Source organism: Callorhinus ursinus, unplaced genomic scaffold (genome assembly GCF_003265705.2).
Source record: "Callorhinus ursinus isolate GAN/ISIS: 27379988/994484 unplaced genomic scaffold, GSC_fseal_2.0 scaffold51, whole genome shotgun sequence".
Taxonomy (NCBI): domain Eukaryota; kingdom Metazoa; phylum Chordata; class Mammalia; order Carnivora; family Otariidae; genus Callorhinus; species Callorhinus ursinus.
The window spans coordinates 6,941,129-6,959,831 of NW_027397113.1; the positions used below are offsets into that span (position 1 = coordinate 6,941,129).

The 18,703-nt window shown below is 52.8% G+C and overlaps 1 protein-coding gene across 1 annotated transcript; it reads right to left on the reverse strand.

Moving 5' to 3' along the window:
* Window positions 1-1,404: 1,404 nt before the first annotated feature.
* Window positions 1,405-16,053, reverse strand: NAA40 (N-alpha-acetyltransferase 40, NatD catalytic subunit). Its single transcript, XM_025878761.2, has 8 exons — window positions 15,923-16,053; window positions 10,091-10,186; window positions 8,257-8,309; window positions 5,434-5,529; window positions 5,195-5,353; window positions 4,938-5,021; window positions 4,395-4,472; window positions 1,405-4,104 (listed from the first exon to the last, which is right to left on the reverse strand). The coding sequence occupies exons 1-8, from the start codon at window positions 15,926-15,928 to the stop codon at window positions 3,963-3,965; spliced, it is 714 nt and encodes a 237-aa protein (XP_025734546.1). The 5' UTR covers window positions 15,929-16,053; the 3' UTR covers window positions 1,405-3,962.
* Window positions 16,054-18,703: the final 2,650 nt, after the last annotated feature.

Genomic DNA, 18,703 nt, shown 5'->3' on the forward strand with positions numbered 1-18,703 from the left:
GGACCAAAGAGCGGTCCAGGCCCCTCAAGGAGGTGGGCCCAGACCTCAGGCAGCAGGGACCAAGGAAGGGCCCCCATACCCTTTCAACTCACCGTTTGCCCTGGGGCAAGGGGATGGTCTTTTTTTTTTTTTAAGATATTTATTTGAGAGAGAGAGAGAGAGAGAGCGAGCACAAGCAGGGAGAGAGCACCTGGCAGAGGGAGAGGGAGAAGCGGGCTCCCCGCACAGGGAGATGTGGGGGCTCCATCTCAGGACCCCGAGACCATGACCCAAGCAAAAGGCAGATGCCCAACTGACTGCGCGACCCAGGCGTCCCAAGGGGACAGTCATTCCAAGGAATTCCTGCCTGGGATTAAAACAGCCTGCAAGGAACAAAGAACTTGGGGGGTGGGGCAGAATTTTGTCACATGGGAAATCTGTTGTATGATTAGCCCAGGGAAATGCTCTCTCCCTTCCCAAGGATTGTGATGCCTTTCTTCGTGCCCCCAAGATAAGGCAACAGCACAAACCATCCCCAGGTGTCATCCCATCACCTGGGGATTGTCTCACCCATCCTGACACCCACTGGACAGCTATTAACCCTGCTCCCCCTTCCCCAGATCACTGCCCTGCCAGAGCACAAATACTCCCTGTGGCTTGGGGCTCCTCCTAGCCTCCTCCCTCTCCACCTCCCAGCAGATAGGATCACCAAGCAGAAGCAAGGCGAGGCTGCCCCCTCCAGTGTCCACAGGAAGTGCTTCTGAACCCCAGCTCCTAGCCTGCTTCCTGCCTCTCCCCCCAGCTCACCCTGGGCCAGGGACTGGCAGGAGTTGTGCCTGGGAGAAGCTGCGCAGCTCCATCTGTCCCATGCCAGGGGCTGAGCCTCTCCCAGCCCGTACTTTCCTGTCCTCTCAGGCCTGACATGAGTTACCCTTCCTTTTGAGCCTTTGTCTTTCGTGAGCAGAGGGAAGAGGGCTTTGGAATCTAAGACAAAGAATATTCGGAGTAACCCAATAAAGCAAAAGGGAGGAAAGAAACACAATCTATTCAACTCCCACACAAGTGCACTGGAATTTACGTTTAGCCAACGATGTCAAATGTCACAATGCCTGGCTTGGGACTCTGTCCAAGATGCAAAGCAGGCATCCCTTGCAAGACCTTTTACCTCTACCCAGGGCCAGTGGCAAGTGGCACAAACACACGCACTGTCTCAGTCCCCGTTCCCCCCCCCAACCCCCACCCCGGCTGTTCGCCCTAGACACCCTGAAGTTTCCTCAGGCCAAGGCTTCTTTCACAGCAAGGGGGGTGGGGCCTCACAGCTTCCTGCCTCCCAGGGTTTCAGCCCAGGCCCAAAGCTGGGAGAGTGTGAAGGTGTCCCCTGAGACCACACTGCCCATGGCACCCCAGCATTAGGACACGATCCCAGCAGCTGAACAAAGTGTCTTTTATTTGTGACATACAATGCAAAAAGAGATCACCTTTGTGACAACCAATGCAAAAAGAGATCACCTTTCCCTTTGATTCCAGTGATAACAAGTTGCTAAAGAAAAAAAAAATCAAGAAGTTTATCTTCAGTTTCCTCTAAAAAAACCAGAAAGGGTTAAAAAGAACCATACACATGTCATATACACATTTGACATCAACAAAAAATAACCTGAAATAGTGGATACAACTAAAAAAAAAGAAAAAAAATTCTTAAAAAATATTTTAACATGCCCCAAACAAAACACACACAAAAGCCCAGGAACAAAAGGCCTGCTCTGTTTCTCAAAACCAAGACCTGGGGAAGTGGAGAAAGACTGATGTTTGAGAAGTGAACGGGCTCAACACAACGGAGGGAGCTGCTGGTCTCCTGCCCCAGCGCTGGCCCCCCCGAGACACCCTGCAGGAAACGGCCAGCAGAGGCTGCAGGAGCAGGTACCAAGCACCCCATCTACCAATGGGCTCAGTGGCAGGTGTCCAACGAGTGGAGAGAGACAACATACACTGAACTCACCGTATGAGGAATTTACAGTGGGGTTCCTTTTGATCCCCTTGAGTAGGAGGTATCAGAAATCCATGATCTAAGACAATAAATATCTGTTCTGCATCGACAGACAGGAATCACAGGAAAAAATTCCTAAACATGCTTCTGTCATTCCATGATTCTTGGAAGGAGCCCGCCAATGCTCTCCTCCCAGCAATTTAAAATTCTCCCCGCCCCTCCCCCCACGTAGAATGCCCCGGGAGCTGGAAGGTAGGGACAGAGATGGGCTTATTCCAGTGTAAAGCAGCAAGGCCCTCCCCAAGGGAGGGCCACATCCGCTGCCTGCGGCGGGGTCAAGAGCCACAGAGAGCACTCTGAGGGCGGGGCTGGGTGGAGGAGGCAGTGTGCACAGCCCCCCACCCCCTTGCAGGAGCAGTAAAGTGGGGAAGCGAGATCAGCTCTGGGGAGACCCACCAGCAGAGACCACCTGAGTCAGGGCAGAGGGTGGGGTCTGAGCAGGCTCTGAGGTCAGAACAGACAGACCTCCAAGTGAGCAACTCCGCAAAGGCTAGAACCTTTAAGACACTCCCTAAAGCAGAGCTCAAGGATGTCCAAGGGGAGGCGGCAGGTGCTTTTTCCTGGATAAGGATTTGGTCATTTTCTTCCCTGGAAGGGGTGCAAGGCCCAGAGATCAGGGCAAGTGTAAGCTCTGACCCACAGCCTCTCCATCCTGTGAGGGAAGAGGAAGGCCGCCGGCCCAGCTCCAGTCTGCTGCCACAGGGTGATGCTGGAGAGAGAGAGGAGCAGTGGTTCTGGCCACGGAGAGGCATTCCTGCTGCAGCCTGAGCTGCCAGCCAGGGCAGTGGCACCAGGCCTCACTGAGGCAGCAAGGGGCAAGGCTGGGGAGTGCAGGCAGTGGGGCCTGCTGCTGGCTGGGGGCTCTCTGCAAAGGGCAGCGCCACCTTCAGAGAGCGATCAGCACCAAGATATGAGAGGCAGTAGCACTGAAGAGGCCAGGAACGAGGGGTCCTTCTGGGGGAAGATGGGGGGGCTCCCCAATGTAATCTTCCCCCCTTGAGAGTAAGAATAGAGGTATCGGGTGAGGTGAGCCGGGGGACAAGTGGTAGGGAGGCGACGGACAGGAACTGGCAGGACCTCTGGCTTGTTTCTGTGAAGGGAGAGCTCGAGTCGCTGCCAGGAGATTAAGAGGTTCATCTAGAACGCAGCAAAGTCCGAAAACCCAGAGAGGCAACTCTCTTCCCGGGGGAGCCCCCCCCAGCCCCCATCCACACCTTGCTCCCGGTCCTCCCATCCTCTTACTGACAATGAGGCAGAGAGGGATGGAGCCTTCCTCCTAGCGGGCCGGTCCCCTGGGATGCCTCCACACTAACTGTGGGTCCATAAAAGCACAGCTAGAAAGAGCTCCCCTGCTTCCCAGTGTTGTGGCACAAAAGACCTCCCCGCAGTCTCCATCAGAGCATTCAGCTACGAAACAGGACTCTCTGCGAAGCCTATCTCTATGTTCAGATCTTGCACTCAGTCCATTCCTTGTTGGGGACCAGCCAGACCCTGACCCAGGGCTCTGGGACTTTTATAAAGGTGGGCATAAAACTCCCCATTTGTCCAAGTGTGTGTGTGTGTGTGTGTGTGTGTGTGTGTGTGTGTGTGGCGGGGGGGGGGGCTTGTCAGGAATCCATCTGCAGAGAAGCTGGGGAACCTCACACTCAAGGGCACAAGGGCCGAGCGAGAAGGCAGCCGCTGTGAGAGGTCCCCGTCATGCCCGGCCTCCGTCAGCTCTTCCCCCAGCACCCTCTCCTCTCTGCTCCTTCAGGGCACTCTGTTCTTCTAGGAGAGTGGAGGACGGGCAGCTCGGACCACTCCACTCCAGGGTTCTGTGCTCTCAGGCTGCAGCCTGGCATGTGCAGGGCTGAGGAGGCCACAGCTCTGAGGGCACTTGGCCAGCAGCATGAGCCCAGGGAGAGGAAAGGCCTTGGAGAGAGCATTCTAGCTTGGGAGCTCAGTGGCAGCAGCCGCCACAGTGCCCGCCCGCATGGGAGTGCTGGCTGTCCCCAAACTTGGTCCTCCGGCTCAGGATCTCGTAGGAGCAGTCCTCTCCACAGCAACCAGACATGCTGGGGGAAGAGTCATCGATTTCAAATCTGCAAGGAAAGCAAGAGGAAAGGCTTGGCTGCAGGTAGCTGACTGCCTTCCTTCCTAGCCCGGGAACTTTTCCACCTGCCACACTCACGAGAGCCCTAGGAGCGAGGGCGCAGGCAGAGGGCATGCCCACGCCATCTCACCAATCCCCAGGTTACTCCCACGGACCACCGGACTGGGAGCTCAGCCTTCAGGATGAAGGAGCGCCAGGAACCAGTAAAAAGGCCCTGGGGCAGGCACCCCCCACCCCCCAGAGGGCCCCACACCAGGACACCAAGGCCCAGCTCCTTACTGCAGCGCTTCTCTGAAGAACTGGTAGGCGCCATGATTGTGCTTAAATACAGTTAACATAACTTTCTTCATCTGTGTGCTGAAAAGAAAGCAGAGAGAACACCTTCCAGAAAGAGAAACAGAAACTCATGCCTCCTCTTTCATGTCTCTGCCTGCTGTCTCCCATTTGCTCCTGAGAAGTGCTCCTCTGAGCCCCAACTCTAGCCTCCATGCTGGGCACACACAGCACGCCATGCTTCCGTTACAGGGCTGACCAGACTGCACGGGCATCGGGCCCCCACCCGACTGCCTGCTTCACCTCCTCTCTGCACCCCACTATTCAGGCACAACAAGGGCTCAGAAGCACTTGCTGCATTGAGCCACACGTACAAAATCTGGAGTCACAGCAGGGCGGGGAGTATCTTTACTGAGAGTGTTCTAGATGCATTTCTTCTGAAACATTCCTATGAGCCTTGCCCACAGAGGCTCAAAGAACAGTGGATGGCTCAGATGCAGATCCCTCCAATGGAATGACACACGAGGTGGGGGTGGGGGACGCCCTTACCTATTGGCCATGAGCTGCAGGATCTGTATGAGGAACTTCCCTAGGCCTTTCCGCCGCACCTTGCTTTCCAACTGCACTTCATAGCTGGATGAAGAAAGCAGCGAAGTGAGCACGGGGAGGCAGGGCCCATCAGAGGAGCCTGGGGCCCTGGGAGCCCGCAGACCCACACCGGCACAGTGGACTCTGCCACCCGGCTGAGTGCCCCGAGCAGCGCCGGTGTGCCCTCCCCACGGCCTACCCGAAGCTGCGGCTCCTACCAGTACAGGACTTCATCCCCGCACTCCACGTCAAAGCGGAAGTGAGAAAAGGCAACAGGAACCGAACTGCTTTCCCAAGCAATGAGGTACCAGGCTCGGTCATCCGTCATTTCCTCGCGTTTCTCTCGGTCCTTCCAGCCCCATTCGCTTTGCTCATACCTGGGAAATGTCGGGGGAGTCAGGGCGGGGCAGCCCAGAAGGGGAGGAGTGAGGCTTCCCTCCCGTCGGGGTGTGCTTACATGGTCTGCATGTTAGTTTTGGTCAGGTCGAAGGCCCAAGCCACAGTGGCCGGCTCCAGTCCAGACACTCGCTTACACTCGATGGAGACGTTTAACCTGAAGAAGAGGGAAAGGCGGCATGTGGAGCCGGCGCAGGCCCGAGGGCGGCCTGCTGCCCTGATGGCCTCACGGTGCAGTGGGCCTGGTCTCAGTTCACCCACAGAGAAAGGCTGAGCCTGCACCCTGCCTTGCGGGACGTGACTACAGAAGGTGCTGCTGAACAAACAAAGCCTTTTGGGCTGAGATTAACGACTATCATCGCCGGGCCACCACCCTGACCACAGTCCCATTTTCCTGCCTGTCCTGAGAGGCCCTTATCAGCCTCAGAACTTTGTACACTTCCATCCCTCTCCGCTACCTGTTTGCTTTTTCCAGCCTCTCTTCTGTACTTTGCTATCAACACTAGACTCTTCTCAGTTCCTCTAGTTCCTGCCCTTAGGCAGTTAGACTCTGAACAGACTCCTCACCATCAGCTCGAAAGTGGCTGGGTCACCTCAGGCCCCTTGAGAAGACCATGGTTCATAACCCCCTTGAGGGGTCCGGCCTGCAACTTCCTTTGAGGAAATAGTGGGTCCTCTTGGCTGACCAAACAGGGTGGGGCAGGGTCCAACCCCACACTGTTTTCCTATACCAACACATGCTGTAGACATTAAGGTATCGTAATCTATTTACTTCTGAGGGAAACGTTAGTAAATCACAGTTCAGCTCCTTGGCCAATCTCCAGGCAGTGCTGCATTCTGACAGGACCGAAGTCAGTGACACGAAGTCCTTAGAGAGGTCCCAGGTCAGGACCTTCCAATGGCCCTTGACACGACCCCTCCGAGGACGTCCCCCTTGGAAATGCCTGTCACCTCTGCTGTCTGGTCTGCCATATGAGCTGCACGTGCGCTCAGCCTTATACATTCGGAACTTCTTGGCTCTAGAGAGTCTTCCTTTCTTTGTAAGTACTGACCATGTCGTAGTCAGAAACGTCCCAATACAGCCTTCCATCTGGCTCAGCCGTCTATTTTCCAAAGGTTGGTCTGCAGGTATGAATTCTCCACTAATCTGAGTTCTCTCTTTTTTTTTAAATTCTTTTTTTTTTTTTAAAGATTTTATTTATTTATTTGAGAGAGAGAATGAGAGAGAGAGAGAGAGAGCATGAGAGGGGGGAGGGTCAGAGGGAGAAGCAGACTCCCTGCCGAGCAGGGAGCCCAATGCAGGACTCGATCCCGGGACCCTGGGATCCTGACCTGAGCCGAAGGCAGACGCTTAACCAACTGAGCCACCCAGGCACCCTCTTTTTTTTTTTTTTTTTAAAGATTTTATTTATTTGACAGAGAGACACAGCAAGAGAGGGAACACAAGCAGGGGGAGTGGGAGAGGGAGAAGCAGGCTCCTGGCTGAGCAGGGAGCCCAATGCGGGACTCGATCCCGGGACCCTGGGATCCTGACCTGAGCCGAAGGCAGACGCTTAACAACTGAGCCACCCAGGTGTCCCTCTCTCTCTCTTTTTATTTCAGTTAAGTACATGAAAGCAGGATCACAGCCACACAAATAACACAAAATCCCAGGCACCAAAGAAGCCTAGAGTCAGCTGGCAATGCCTGCTTCAGGACTCTTCCAGTATTTCTGAAAGTAAATAGGAGCGTGGAATATGGAACATGAAAAGACATCACAGGAAGGGATCTCTAAACTGTGTCAGAGGACTTCCCAGACAATGAATGGCATGGCTATTGGAGGAACTGTACTACGTCTGAAGGAAAAGTTAATGTGATACTATGCAATTCAGACAAAGCTACGAAAAGCAGATATAGTGTCACCTACTAAACTGTTCGTTTCATAATTCATATATTCACATCTATCTATCTTGTTCACTAAAATACTCATACCAACTGCTACTTACAGAACTGGATATAATGCTCTTTCCTCCTTAAAATGACCTTCCAAGTTTGGCATCATCACTCCATTTAACAAACCAAAAAAATGAGGCTTAAGGAGTGTGGCTTGTTTGAATACAGTTAATCAGAGGTACAGTTTTGATTGAAACCCATAGCTGTGATTCTCTAAAACCATAACCCCTGTTTTTCTCTAAGCCAAAGTAGCTCTGGTAAGACTGGTTATGCTTCCTATTCTATAAACCAAAAGGACAGAAAGGGGAAGGGGGCTTTCACCCAGATCCTACAGCAGTAAACTGGATTAGCAACAATAACAAGTAGTAATAACAGCTAACACTGACCTAGGTTTTGGTAAGCTCCAGGCACAAGCACTTTATACCTAATCCTCCTGATGAAACCATTTATTATTAGGCCCACTGCTGATTAGAAAATGGAGGTACAGAGAGGTTAAGTCCAGGGTCCAGGGTCATACAGCCAGTAAGTGGCTTTTAACAATCATGCCATACACTCCGGGAAAGAGCCCTAGATTGGGAATTAAAAGCCCCCTCAGCAGCCAGGGAGAAACTCTGTGGCTCAGAAATCTTATTCAGCTTCTCTGAGTCTTGGTTCCCTCCTGCATACAAGGAGGAAGTCAGCCTAGATGATTTTTCAAGTTCATTTCAGCTCTACTATTCTTCACCTGGAGAGAATATCAAATCCTAAAGAAACATCAGTCTAAGATTATGCAATCTTTGCTCATTTATGGATTCCTCTGTCACCCTAACCAGGGGCTTTTATATCAACAAGACACTCGCCATAGCTTCTCCTTTTTCCTAACAAAGAATGAGAAAATTTGGGTCAGAGGAAGCATACTCTGGGAAGATGAATTCCTTCAGACACTCAACAGTTAGGAGTGCTAAACACTTACCCATTTCGATCGTATTTCTTGAACACTGGGAAAGCCTCCAGAGGGTCTCCAAGCTGTGGAGGGAAAGAGAAGAGGAGTAGCACAAACACACGCATGGCGCAGTCAGACTCTGCCCGGAAGTGAGACAGCGTGCAGACCCACAATGGGAGGCTTAGCTCCCGGCCCAGGAGCAGCCCCCAGACAGCCTCTCCATCTGCCTCAGCTCTGAAATCACATGTAGGGAGGTTCTAGTAAGGAGGCCCAAGAGAGTTAAGTCAGCGCGTCATTTCACAAGGTTGGAAGAGACTCTACTAGCCTAATACTAATACTGGCCTATAGGTCACATGACCCAAAAGACGGAGGCCACTTGATCCACCTGCATTTTTTTTTTTTATTTTAAGTAGGCTCCATGCCCAGTGTGGGGCTTGAACTCGTGACCCTGAGATCAAAAGTCACCTGCTCTACCAACTGAACCAGCCAAGTGCCCCATCCACCTGCATACTTTTTCTTTCTTAAACATTTAAAAAAAATTTTATTTATTTATTTTTGAAAGAGAGAGCACGCCCCAGGTGGAGGGGCAGAGGTAGAAAGACTCTCAAGCTGACTCCACACTGAGGGCAGAGCCCAACACAGGGCTAGATCTCATGACCCTGAGATCATGAACTGAGCCGAAATCAAGAGTTGGATGCTTAAATGACTGAGCCACCCAGGCACCCCTCAACTGTATAGTTCTAAGAAGCCCCCAACTAACCTCACTGGGTCAATGGCACAATCATGTCTCTGAACCACCTCCTTATAAATGTGGACTGTTTACTGGGTGGGCTAAAAAAGTAACAGAAGGGGCGCCTGGGTGGCTCAGTTGGTTAGGAGTCTGCCTTCGGCTCAGGTCATGATCCCGGAGTCCTGGGATCGAGCCCTGCATGGGGCTCCCTGCTCAGCGGGGAGTCTGCTTCTCCCTCTCCCCCTGCTCATGCTCGCTCTCACTCTCTCTCAAATAAATAAAATCTTAAAAAAAAAAAAAGAGTAAAAAAAAACTGGGTGCCTCGGTGGATCAGTCAGTGAAGTGTCTGCCTTTGGCTCAGGTCATGATCCCAGAGTCCTGGGATCAAGCCCCGAGTCAGGCTCCCAGGGAGCCTCCTTCTCCCTCTGCCTGCAGCTCCGCCCAACCCCCCCACCCCCCACTTCTGCTCTCTGTCAAATAAGTAAAATCTTAAAAGAAAAAAAAAAAAAGAGAGAGAGCGTAACAAAAAATGTGATATGAAATGGGAGCAGGAAGGATGACCAGAATCTCTTCAGGTCTGTTTGAAAGCCAAGCCTGTGGCCCCCTGAACCAGGCTGCTGCACCCCCCACCCTGGTACCAGCACAGCCTTTGGTACTTCAGTCAGTCAATAAATGTTTGAAGGAATGAATGAGAAAACTATACCACATTTTACCAGGGACGTTTCCTCTCCAAAATGCAAAATCCTAACAAAAATTTCTCCAGACCCTAGTCTTCTACTGATATGGAAAGAGACCCACAGAGGGGAGCAGCCACTTTCATTTGTTTTTTTTTTTTTTTCTTTCTTTTTAAAGTAGGCAGCGCGCCCAGTGTGGGCCTGAACTCATGACCCCGAGATGGAGAGTCACACGCTCCACCGACTGAACCAGCCAGGCGCCCCCAGCCACTTCCATTTGAATCCACATTTCCCTGCACACCTAGGCCAATCTCTGGCCCTCCTGGCAACTCTCCTGCCGGGCTCATTTTCCTCAGCGGCCCAGTAAGAAAATGCTGCCACAGGGTGGCGCCAAAAGAAGTCGAATGCAAAACCGAGCTGAAGCTCCAGGAGGAGGGGACGTGGGAACGAGGGGAGTCACCCTGTTGGCAGCGTCCACTTTGGCACAGACTGCATCCATGGCTGCTCGTTCCTCCAACCGCTTCTGCTTCTTCTCCTTCGCTTTGCTTGACTTCCTCTGCAACAGGGAAAAGCAAAGTTGGCTGGAAGGGCTGTGGCTGACCCAAGACTGGGCTTTCCCTTTGAGGAACCTTAGAGTCAGTCCCTGAGCCCACAGGCCTGGCCCCAGTGGCAACAACTTCCAATCCTGACTGCTGCACACTTGGCGGGGTGGGAAAGATGCAAGCGTTTTCTAGTCGTGAGAGCTCGGGAGCATCACCAGACTCCTCAGCTTCCTTGTCGGAAAGAGTACTGACCCTGAGGACTGCTGGGTCACTGTGAGGACCCAGTGAGAGCATATGACAATGCCTGCAAGACAGCCTGGTCCCCAGCAGGTGCCTAATAAATATGCACTCATCCATTCCCTCCTAAGGAAGGAACAACTAATTTTAGACACATTCAGGGCAGGTTTCAAGGAGGAGATGGCATCTGAGGTAGCCGCTGAGAGCTGTTCTAAGGATAAGTTTATTCAAAGCCTTCTCAGTGTCTGCCAGCTTCCAGAGACAAAGATCTGGTCTGGGGGAGCCCCTCTGGGAGCTGGGTCCCCTTTCTAAGCTGAGACCAGGGCACTCTGGCTTAAGAAGACAGAACTGTTCCCCAGAAGCGCTGCTCGGCCAAGGGCAATGAGCGGCAGGCACACTGTACACCTAGTATCTACAAGGGCGGAGTGAAGGGCCTCAGGGGGTTCACCTGGCGACAGAGGCCATGCTGACACATGGCGCGCAAGGCCATGGTGCAGGGCACACAGCAGCGGGGGGGGGGGGGAGCAAAGGGAGAGTGTCTGTGCACAGAGGCATCCATGGCAAAGTACCCACAACTGCATACAGAGCAAATCCTATTTTATGGCTCCCGTGGGGTTCTCTCAGGCCTACATGGACCCTCTTGCCCTCCTGTAAAAAGCTAGGAACACAGGAAAAAGCGCCCACGTGCTGGAATCTGACAGACCTTACCCAGAACCTCTTCCTGCTCTTCAGAGTGGTGTTCGGGCAACACCCAGTCCTTCTCTGTGTCTCCCTCCCTCATCTGATGAATGAGGTGAGTGAGGCTCTCATCAAACCTTCTCTGAGGTGGGAGGCCGGGGAGACTTACTCGGACATGGGCTCACTCATTCTCACTCCCAAGGAACACGGCAGCGGCACATGCATCCAGAGTTGCTCGCCGTCCCCCCACCCCCAGAAGCCAGCCCAAATCCCGAAGGCACCCAAAGGCACTGGCGGGATGGCTCTGCTTTCTTACCCACCTCACTGCCTCTTCTGACTCCACCCCTGGGTTTCCTGAGCTCACCAGAGAGGCTGTACTCCCTACAACTGCACCTTAGCCCCGACGCCGGCACCAGCAAAGGGGGAGTTGAAAAATCAGATGCTGGAAAACTTTCTCGGGATAATTCTACCCTCAGCTCTCCAAGGAATAACACTGCCTAACTCTCATTTCAAGCGACCAGGAGGCAAGAGGGATTGCTCTTCTAGGTGTAAACTCGCCCAACCAACACCAGCTATTTTATCCTTTATCCTTCCACTGTGCTGGAAGTCCGGCTAGATCCCATTCCTTACCTCCCTCAAGGAAGGAGCAAACAGAAGAGAACAGACTGTTTTCGTAACACTAGGACTGGAGGGGACAGAACCAGCCCCCTTCGACCACACACAGGTTTTAAAGTACCCATCTTCTTCTCTGGGAATTTGAGTTTCAAAACAACACTGAGAGATACACTCAGCTCGCAAAGTACTTTGCAAACATCTGCTTCAATTCTCGGGGCAAAAACCAGCACCTCCGTTCCCACGTGAGGAAACTGAGGCTCAAAGGGATGGTGTGACTTGTTTAGTGTTCCCCCACGAGTAAACAGCAGAAGGGGACTGAATCCCGGGAGTTGGGCCAGTTGTTCCACCAGCCCTGCTGTCCCCCAATGGGAAGGCCAACATCAATGTCAAAAGACCTTCCTTCTCAGTCCTGCCAAGATAAAGTTCAGAGCTCAGGAGCCGTTAAGGTAGCAATTCATTTCTCACCATGCTTCTGGCTCGGTGATGGCCGACGTGCCGGCCGGCCCAGTGCTGCCCCAGGCCCTACCTCTCCACTGAGGGAGGGGTAAGGAGACCCGAGACAGCCGGCCTCCAGGAAAGAACATGAGCCCTGGCATCACTCAGGCCAGGCCAGTGCCCCTCCCGCCGCCCCTGCATGACCTGTGAAAGCAAGGCCATCTCTGGGAAAATGGGGACATGAGTGAAAGGACAGGTCAGAGGTCACCTTTACAGTAGAGGCAAGCTCCCCTCCTCCACCCTGCACACTAGTTCTCTCTTCACACAATACAGAGCAGAAAAGATCAAAGGTGCTGGAAGGAAAGTGTGACTCCCGGGACCCAGAAAGCACTGAAACGTGGGTTCCCGCCACAGCATCTCATTTCTAAGCCCATGAAGAAAGTAATTCCTAAGCACAAGCAGTAGGAGGGCCAACCCCAGGCCTCCAGGAGATTTATGGGCTCATTCATGCAAGGGAACAGGCCAGCCAGACAATCCTCAGAGCGAGGCTCAGGGCTGCCATGGCCCGAGACGGCAGATAATGAAAGAGACCCCTAAGTGCTTCGCTGCCTGCACATGGGGTATGTGGCAGGCTGCAGCAGGCCAGGGCAGACAGGCAGGGGCTCTCCCTCAAACCTAGCACACATTGGGAAAAGTGGTCTCCTACTGTTCCAATTAGCTTTGCCCTGCCTCGTGGAGGTAAGGCTATCCTGCAGGGACACAGGAAAATTCTCCTAATTAAAATGGGAAATAAGCACAGTGAACAGCAAAGCTCATTGTGGTTAAGTGTCTTTCCCAAGGGAGCTTTATATAATAAAAAGAGTATGGGATTTTGAGTCAAGAGATTTGGATTTGATTCTCAGCTCTTCCACTTAGTAGCTGTGTGACTTTGGGCAAGTTACTTAGTCTCTTTTCAGTGAGTTAGTTAGTTTCTCTGGATCTCAATCTCATCATCAGTAAAAGGGGGCTAACAGTGCTTATACCTCACAGGACTGCTGTGAGGACAAAATGATACAACGTACTAGATATAAAAAATAAGGACTTCTGTTTACAAGGATCCACTAGTGTCACACACTCTGCTAATGCTTTAATAAAGAGGCTTTATTTTAAATAACAAGTTATGTGTGCCCACTTCTTCGATGAGAAAACTGAGGAACAGCGAGGTTAGAGAACTTTCAGGGTCACAGAGCCAGTGAACAGAATTCTCAGAGAGGTCTCTCCCTACCACCCTCTCCCTCCACTCTACTCCAGACTGTAACCCTCCATGAGGGAGAGGTCACACTGGCTTCATCTGTCAATGTACACCCAGTGCTCAGCAAACAGTAGGTACTAAGTCCATAACTGCTGAATGAATCATCCAAGATTCAAATCCAGGTCTGAACCCTAAAATCCACGCTTCTTCCACATCAATTACATGTACACAGCACTTTTTATAAAGTGTGACATAAGTGTTTTCACACACAGCTGTGAAACCCCTCCCCCTGCTCTGCCTCTGGAAGCAGTATCTCCACATGCAGTTAGGACTGCCAGGTCACACAGAGAAATTCCAAAACAAAAAGCACACAGATGGGGGCAGGAGGCACCTTTCAGAAAAGAGATTTGGCAGCTCTTAAATTTTCAGTGTCAATACCTTCACCCCACAAAGTATCCAGGATCCAGAAAAAAACCTCCATTTTTGGTGAAGGGAGCCAGAGATCTACACTCTAATTCCTAAAAGACAACACATCTGTGGCAGCAAGGGTGAAAGAACTTTGAAGAGAAGGGTGTTCCATCTGATGCTTCTCTCTCTTAGCCTGAGGTTATCTGTCAAATGGAGCAGGGCCCTCCCACAGATGGTGCTCACCACAAACACTGACCTTCCTGACACTGAGGTGGGGAGTCCACAGCCCCCATCCAGGAGGAATGAGGATAATGAGAAGGTTCCAGCATTGTTTCAGGGAGGAAGATTCAAGTTTCTCTTTTTTGCAGTGAGTTTTAGGCCAGAAGAGACTAGGCAGGGGCCGTTCTGAGAAACACATCTGTAGAGTATGAGTAATAACGTGGAGGCCCTAAAGGAAGCAAGGGTCGCAGTATCTCTGAGGCTTGCTCTTTCAACTCAACCAATGAGGAAGTGTTGAACAAGAATGGCATGTTATGCTTCTTGTTTGCTGCTCAGTCTGTAGTGGCTGACGCTGGGTAGACACTTACCGACTGATACCAGGGACACAGATTTTTACCTCATTTCAACAAGAGTTGAGGTTTGGGACCTTTCACCAAAACCTGGGTTAAATATACCTAAGGTCTCCAGACTTGATTCTCTACATACGAAGTACATAGTACCCCAAATTCCTTGCTGAAACAAGATGAAAGTGTTTTGACGCAGATTACATAAAGTGCTTCGACATGGATTAGACGACTAGTTTTGTCTAAGTTGATTTGTTCAGTCAATAACTACTTGAGTGAGAGAAAATCTAGGTTAACAACAGGAGGGACAAACCAATGGGTTAAAAATAGCACAAATCTATTTTAGATAACTACAATAAAAGTAATAAAAGTGAGAATACAAGCAAAAACAACAGCCACGATCTGCATCCACTACCTCATTTAATTCTCACATAATATGGGGGGCGGGTATCATCACCCACATTACATAGAGGAGGAAATTCAAATTCAGAAAGGCCACCTCACTGGCACAATATCATGCTGCTAGCCAGGAAGATGGGGCTGGAACTGAGGTATCTCTGGCTCCCAAATCAGGGCTTCCTAAAGGTGGTGAAAATTCCCGGTAAAAACTAACCTACACAGTACCAGGAAGGGCCAGTTCCATTTTCAGGAGAGTGACTGATACTACTCTAATTGGAACTTAGGAAGGTGAACTCACAGAAATACTTGAATAACTTCTGCCCAGCCCTCTATCGGCACATGCCAGGGAAGGGCGCACCTCCGGGCTGCCTCACACAGAACACCTGTTCTGTCACTATCCATCTGTGGCTGAAGCCATCAGACAGCCCCCCCCAAACCAATCCCCTCCCTGCTCACCTTCTGCACCGCTCCCCCATGCAAAGCCACCTGCAGCACTTAGACTAACGACCCAAGTAATAATCAAAACCACTCTGTTGCTTCTGGGAGGCCTAGAGAGCAGGCCTCCGTTGGAAGGGAAGAGGGCGTTTTAGGAGCAGGAGGAACCTGGTGGAGAGGTTTGGAAAGAGTGTAGGGGAACCGGCTTCAGCGAGAATCCGGGTAGCGGGAAAAGCAGCCAGTGGCCGAGGGCTGGGGAGGCCCGAGGCAGGGTCTGGCTCCTGCTCACTGCCTGTGTGACCTTGGCTGGGAGCCTCTTCTCTGGGCCTCAGTTCCCTGCAAGCCAGGGGAGGCCTAGGATGTGGGAAGCCGTGAAGCAGGTGACAGCCAGGTGATGGGTGACCCCTGGGGGTGGGGGGTACCCCAGAGACCGCGCGGGGCTTAGGGGGTGGCCAAGAGGATAACAGGTCAGCCAGGAAGGGGGGGGGGAGGGCGCGACGCGAGGGGCGGGGGACACCCAAAGGGGTGGGGCCCGGAGAAGGGGGCTCCCCAAGGGATCCCCGGGCTGCGCCGAGCGTGGGGACGCTTAGAATGTGGGAGTCGGGTCATGTGGGGGTTGGGGGTCACGTGAGGCCGGAGGGGGTCGGGGGTCACGTGAGAGGGGGGTTCAAGGAACAATGGGGGCGCAGGGGGCGAGGGGAGCGGGGAGCGCTCCCGGCCTTCGCGTCTCCTCTCCCTGCCTCACTCACCCCCATGGCGGCAACGGCGGCGGCGGCCCTCAGCTCCTCCTTCCCACACTTGCCGGCAGGGAGGCGGCAACGGCAGCGGCGGCGGCGGCAGCGGCACCAGCGCGGCGGCGGGCCCCGCACCGCGCATGCGCCTCGCGGGCTCTCCTGCGCGCCCTGGCGGGCACCGCGCCGGCGCAGAGCGGGGGAGGGCGCGAGCGGGGGAAGCGCGCAGGTGGAGAGCCGGGGAGGCGGGCCGAGGGTCTAGCACCCGAAAGAGGCGGGAGGCGCGAAGCAGCGTCGCGCTGGGAATGACGTAGCGCCCGGGCCCGCCCCCCTCCTCTCCTGGCTGTGTCTGTAGCTATGGTAACGGCCGCGCCTGGCCGCCTGGCCGGGAGAAGAGCGCTGCCAGGCTGCCGGGTGTGTGGCGGCGGTAACCCCTGCGCACCTCCCCTCCGCGGCCGGCCCGGCCCGGGGCCGCCAGCAGAGCAGCCACCCTCGCTCAGGACCAAACGCGTCGTGACCTCGGAAGCCCCAGCCCCTCCTGCAACCCTCGGGCACAGGGGGAACTCTTTGTAAACGTTCCCACCTTCGAGATCTTGAACTCTTGAAATTCCTTCTCTAACCAGAGTCCCGTTATTTATTCATCCGTCTTCTATTCATTCACCCTCCATTCATTCGCTCTGAGTCTCAGTAAACATTTACCAGCGTCTACGCTGTGCTGAGCCCGGGGGCCACAGAGAGGGGCAGTCCAAAACTTCACTGTTTAGAGGGGAGACAGGCATGGAACAATTGTTTAATGGAGAGTGGGTGGTGCTGTGGAAATGAGGTCTCAGGCGTCCAGTCCGTCCGAGCAGACCAGTCCCTGGGGAGCTGTGTGCCCCGTACACACCCCTGCGCCCGACCTCAGGATCGATCTCCCGGGGTGGAGCCAGTCTCATACTTGGGAAAATGAGACAACCACTGCCCAAGACTTAAGCTTCATAGACTTCGTCAGGTTTGGCTCATGATCCCACCCTCAGTGCTCAGTGCAGTAGTGGCCCCAAAACGGGCGCTCAAGCAAATAGCCACCATGGGCTAGGCAATGCCCCCCGCGGCAAAGAAAACAACCATAACAAACAGAAAAGGTACTGCCCTCACAGAACTTGTCTGCTGAAAGGAGGAGGTAGGTAATAAACTAAACAGGTAAAATCTATAAAAAGGTAGATGATACCGTTTTTATGGAAGAAAATAAAGCAGGGAAGGAGGATAGGAAAGGTCAGGACTTAGTGCTTTAACTAGGGTACTCAGGGAAGGCAAACATGAGGTAACATTTGTATCAAGATCTGAAGGAGCGAAGGGAGCAAGTCATGGATACCTGAGGGCCTTCCAGGCTGGGGGTACAGCTAGTGCAAAACCCCCCATGCAGGAACATGATTGGAATGTTTGAGGTTTTTGTTTTGTTTTTTAAGTAAGCTCTGCCCCCCGCCCCCAACATGGGGCTTGAACTCACAACGCTGAGATCAAGAGTCACATGCTCTACCAACTGAGCCAGCCAGGTGCCCTAGGGCTTAGAGGTTTTGAAAGACTCTGGGACTAGAGGGAGCTGGGACACCACTGGAGGGTCTGAGTGGAGGAGCCATGGAGTGGCTTTTGTGCTCATAGGACCACCCGACTGCTGGGTTGGGAAGAGAGTGTAGGGGCAAGGTCACAGGAGGGCCTTTGCAGAGGCCACTGCTCCAGTCAAGGTGAGAGCAATGAAGCTTGTAGCAGGTGGACAGCACTGCAAGTGGGAGAAGCAGTCAGGGCCTGGTGTGTATCGAAGGTAGAACCAATAGGCCTTGCCGGTGGCCTGGGTGTGGGATGTGAGGGAAAGAGAAGAGTAAGATACTTTTCAAGGTTTTTTGTTTGTTTTTCAAAGATTTTATTTATAGGGGCGCCTGGGTGGCTCAGATGGTTGGACATCTGCCTTTAGCTCGGGTCGTGATCCCAGGGTCCTGGGATTGAGCCCCATATCGGGCTCCTGGCTCGGCGGGGAGCCTGCTTGTCCTTCTCCCTCTGCCTCTCCCCCTGCTCGTGCTCTCTCTCTGTCTATCTTGGTGTCTCAAGTCAATAAATAAAGATTTTATTTATTTGAGAGCGAGAGAGAGGGCATGAGGTGGGGGGGTAGGGTGGGCAGAGGAAGAGGGAGAAGCAGGCTTCCCACTGAGTAAGGAGCCCAACCTGGGGCTGAATCCCAGGACCCTGGGATCATGACCTAAGCCGAAGGCAGATGCTTAACCAACTGAGCCACCCAGGTGCCCCCCTTTCAAGGTTTTTAGCTTGTGCTACGGGAAAAGTGGAGAGTCTTCAACGGAGACACAGGCAACTTTGGAAGGAGCAAGATGAGGGCGGAGCTGGGAAAGATCAGGAATTCGGTTTTGACTATGTCAGGTTTGAGATGTCTTTTGTACGTTCACATAGAGATGTGGAGTGATCAGAGTCTGGAACTCAGCGGGGAGAAGTCCAGGCAGGAGACACAAATTTCAGCGCAGCCAGCATGTGATGGTATTTCAAGCTGGACGATACTGCAGAGGAATGTAGGTAGACTGGCATGAATGAATCTTTCAGCCTGCACCCTATTCCTCGGTCAGAAAATCTGCTTGCTAGGGGCGCCTGGCTGGCTCTCTGAAAAGCATGTGACTCTTGATCTCAGGGTCATGAGTTCCAGCCCCACATTGGGTGTAGAGATTACTAAAAACTAGAAAGAAAGAGAAAGAAAGAAAGAAAGAAAGAAAGAAAGAAAGAAAGAAAGAAAGAAAGAAAGAAAGAAAGAAAGAAAGAAAG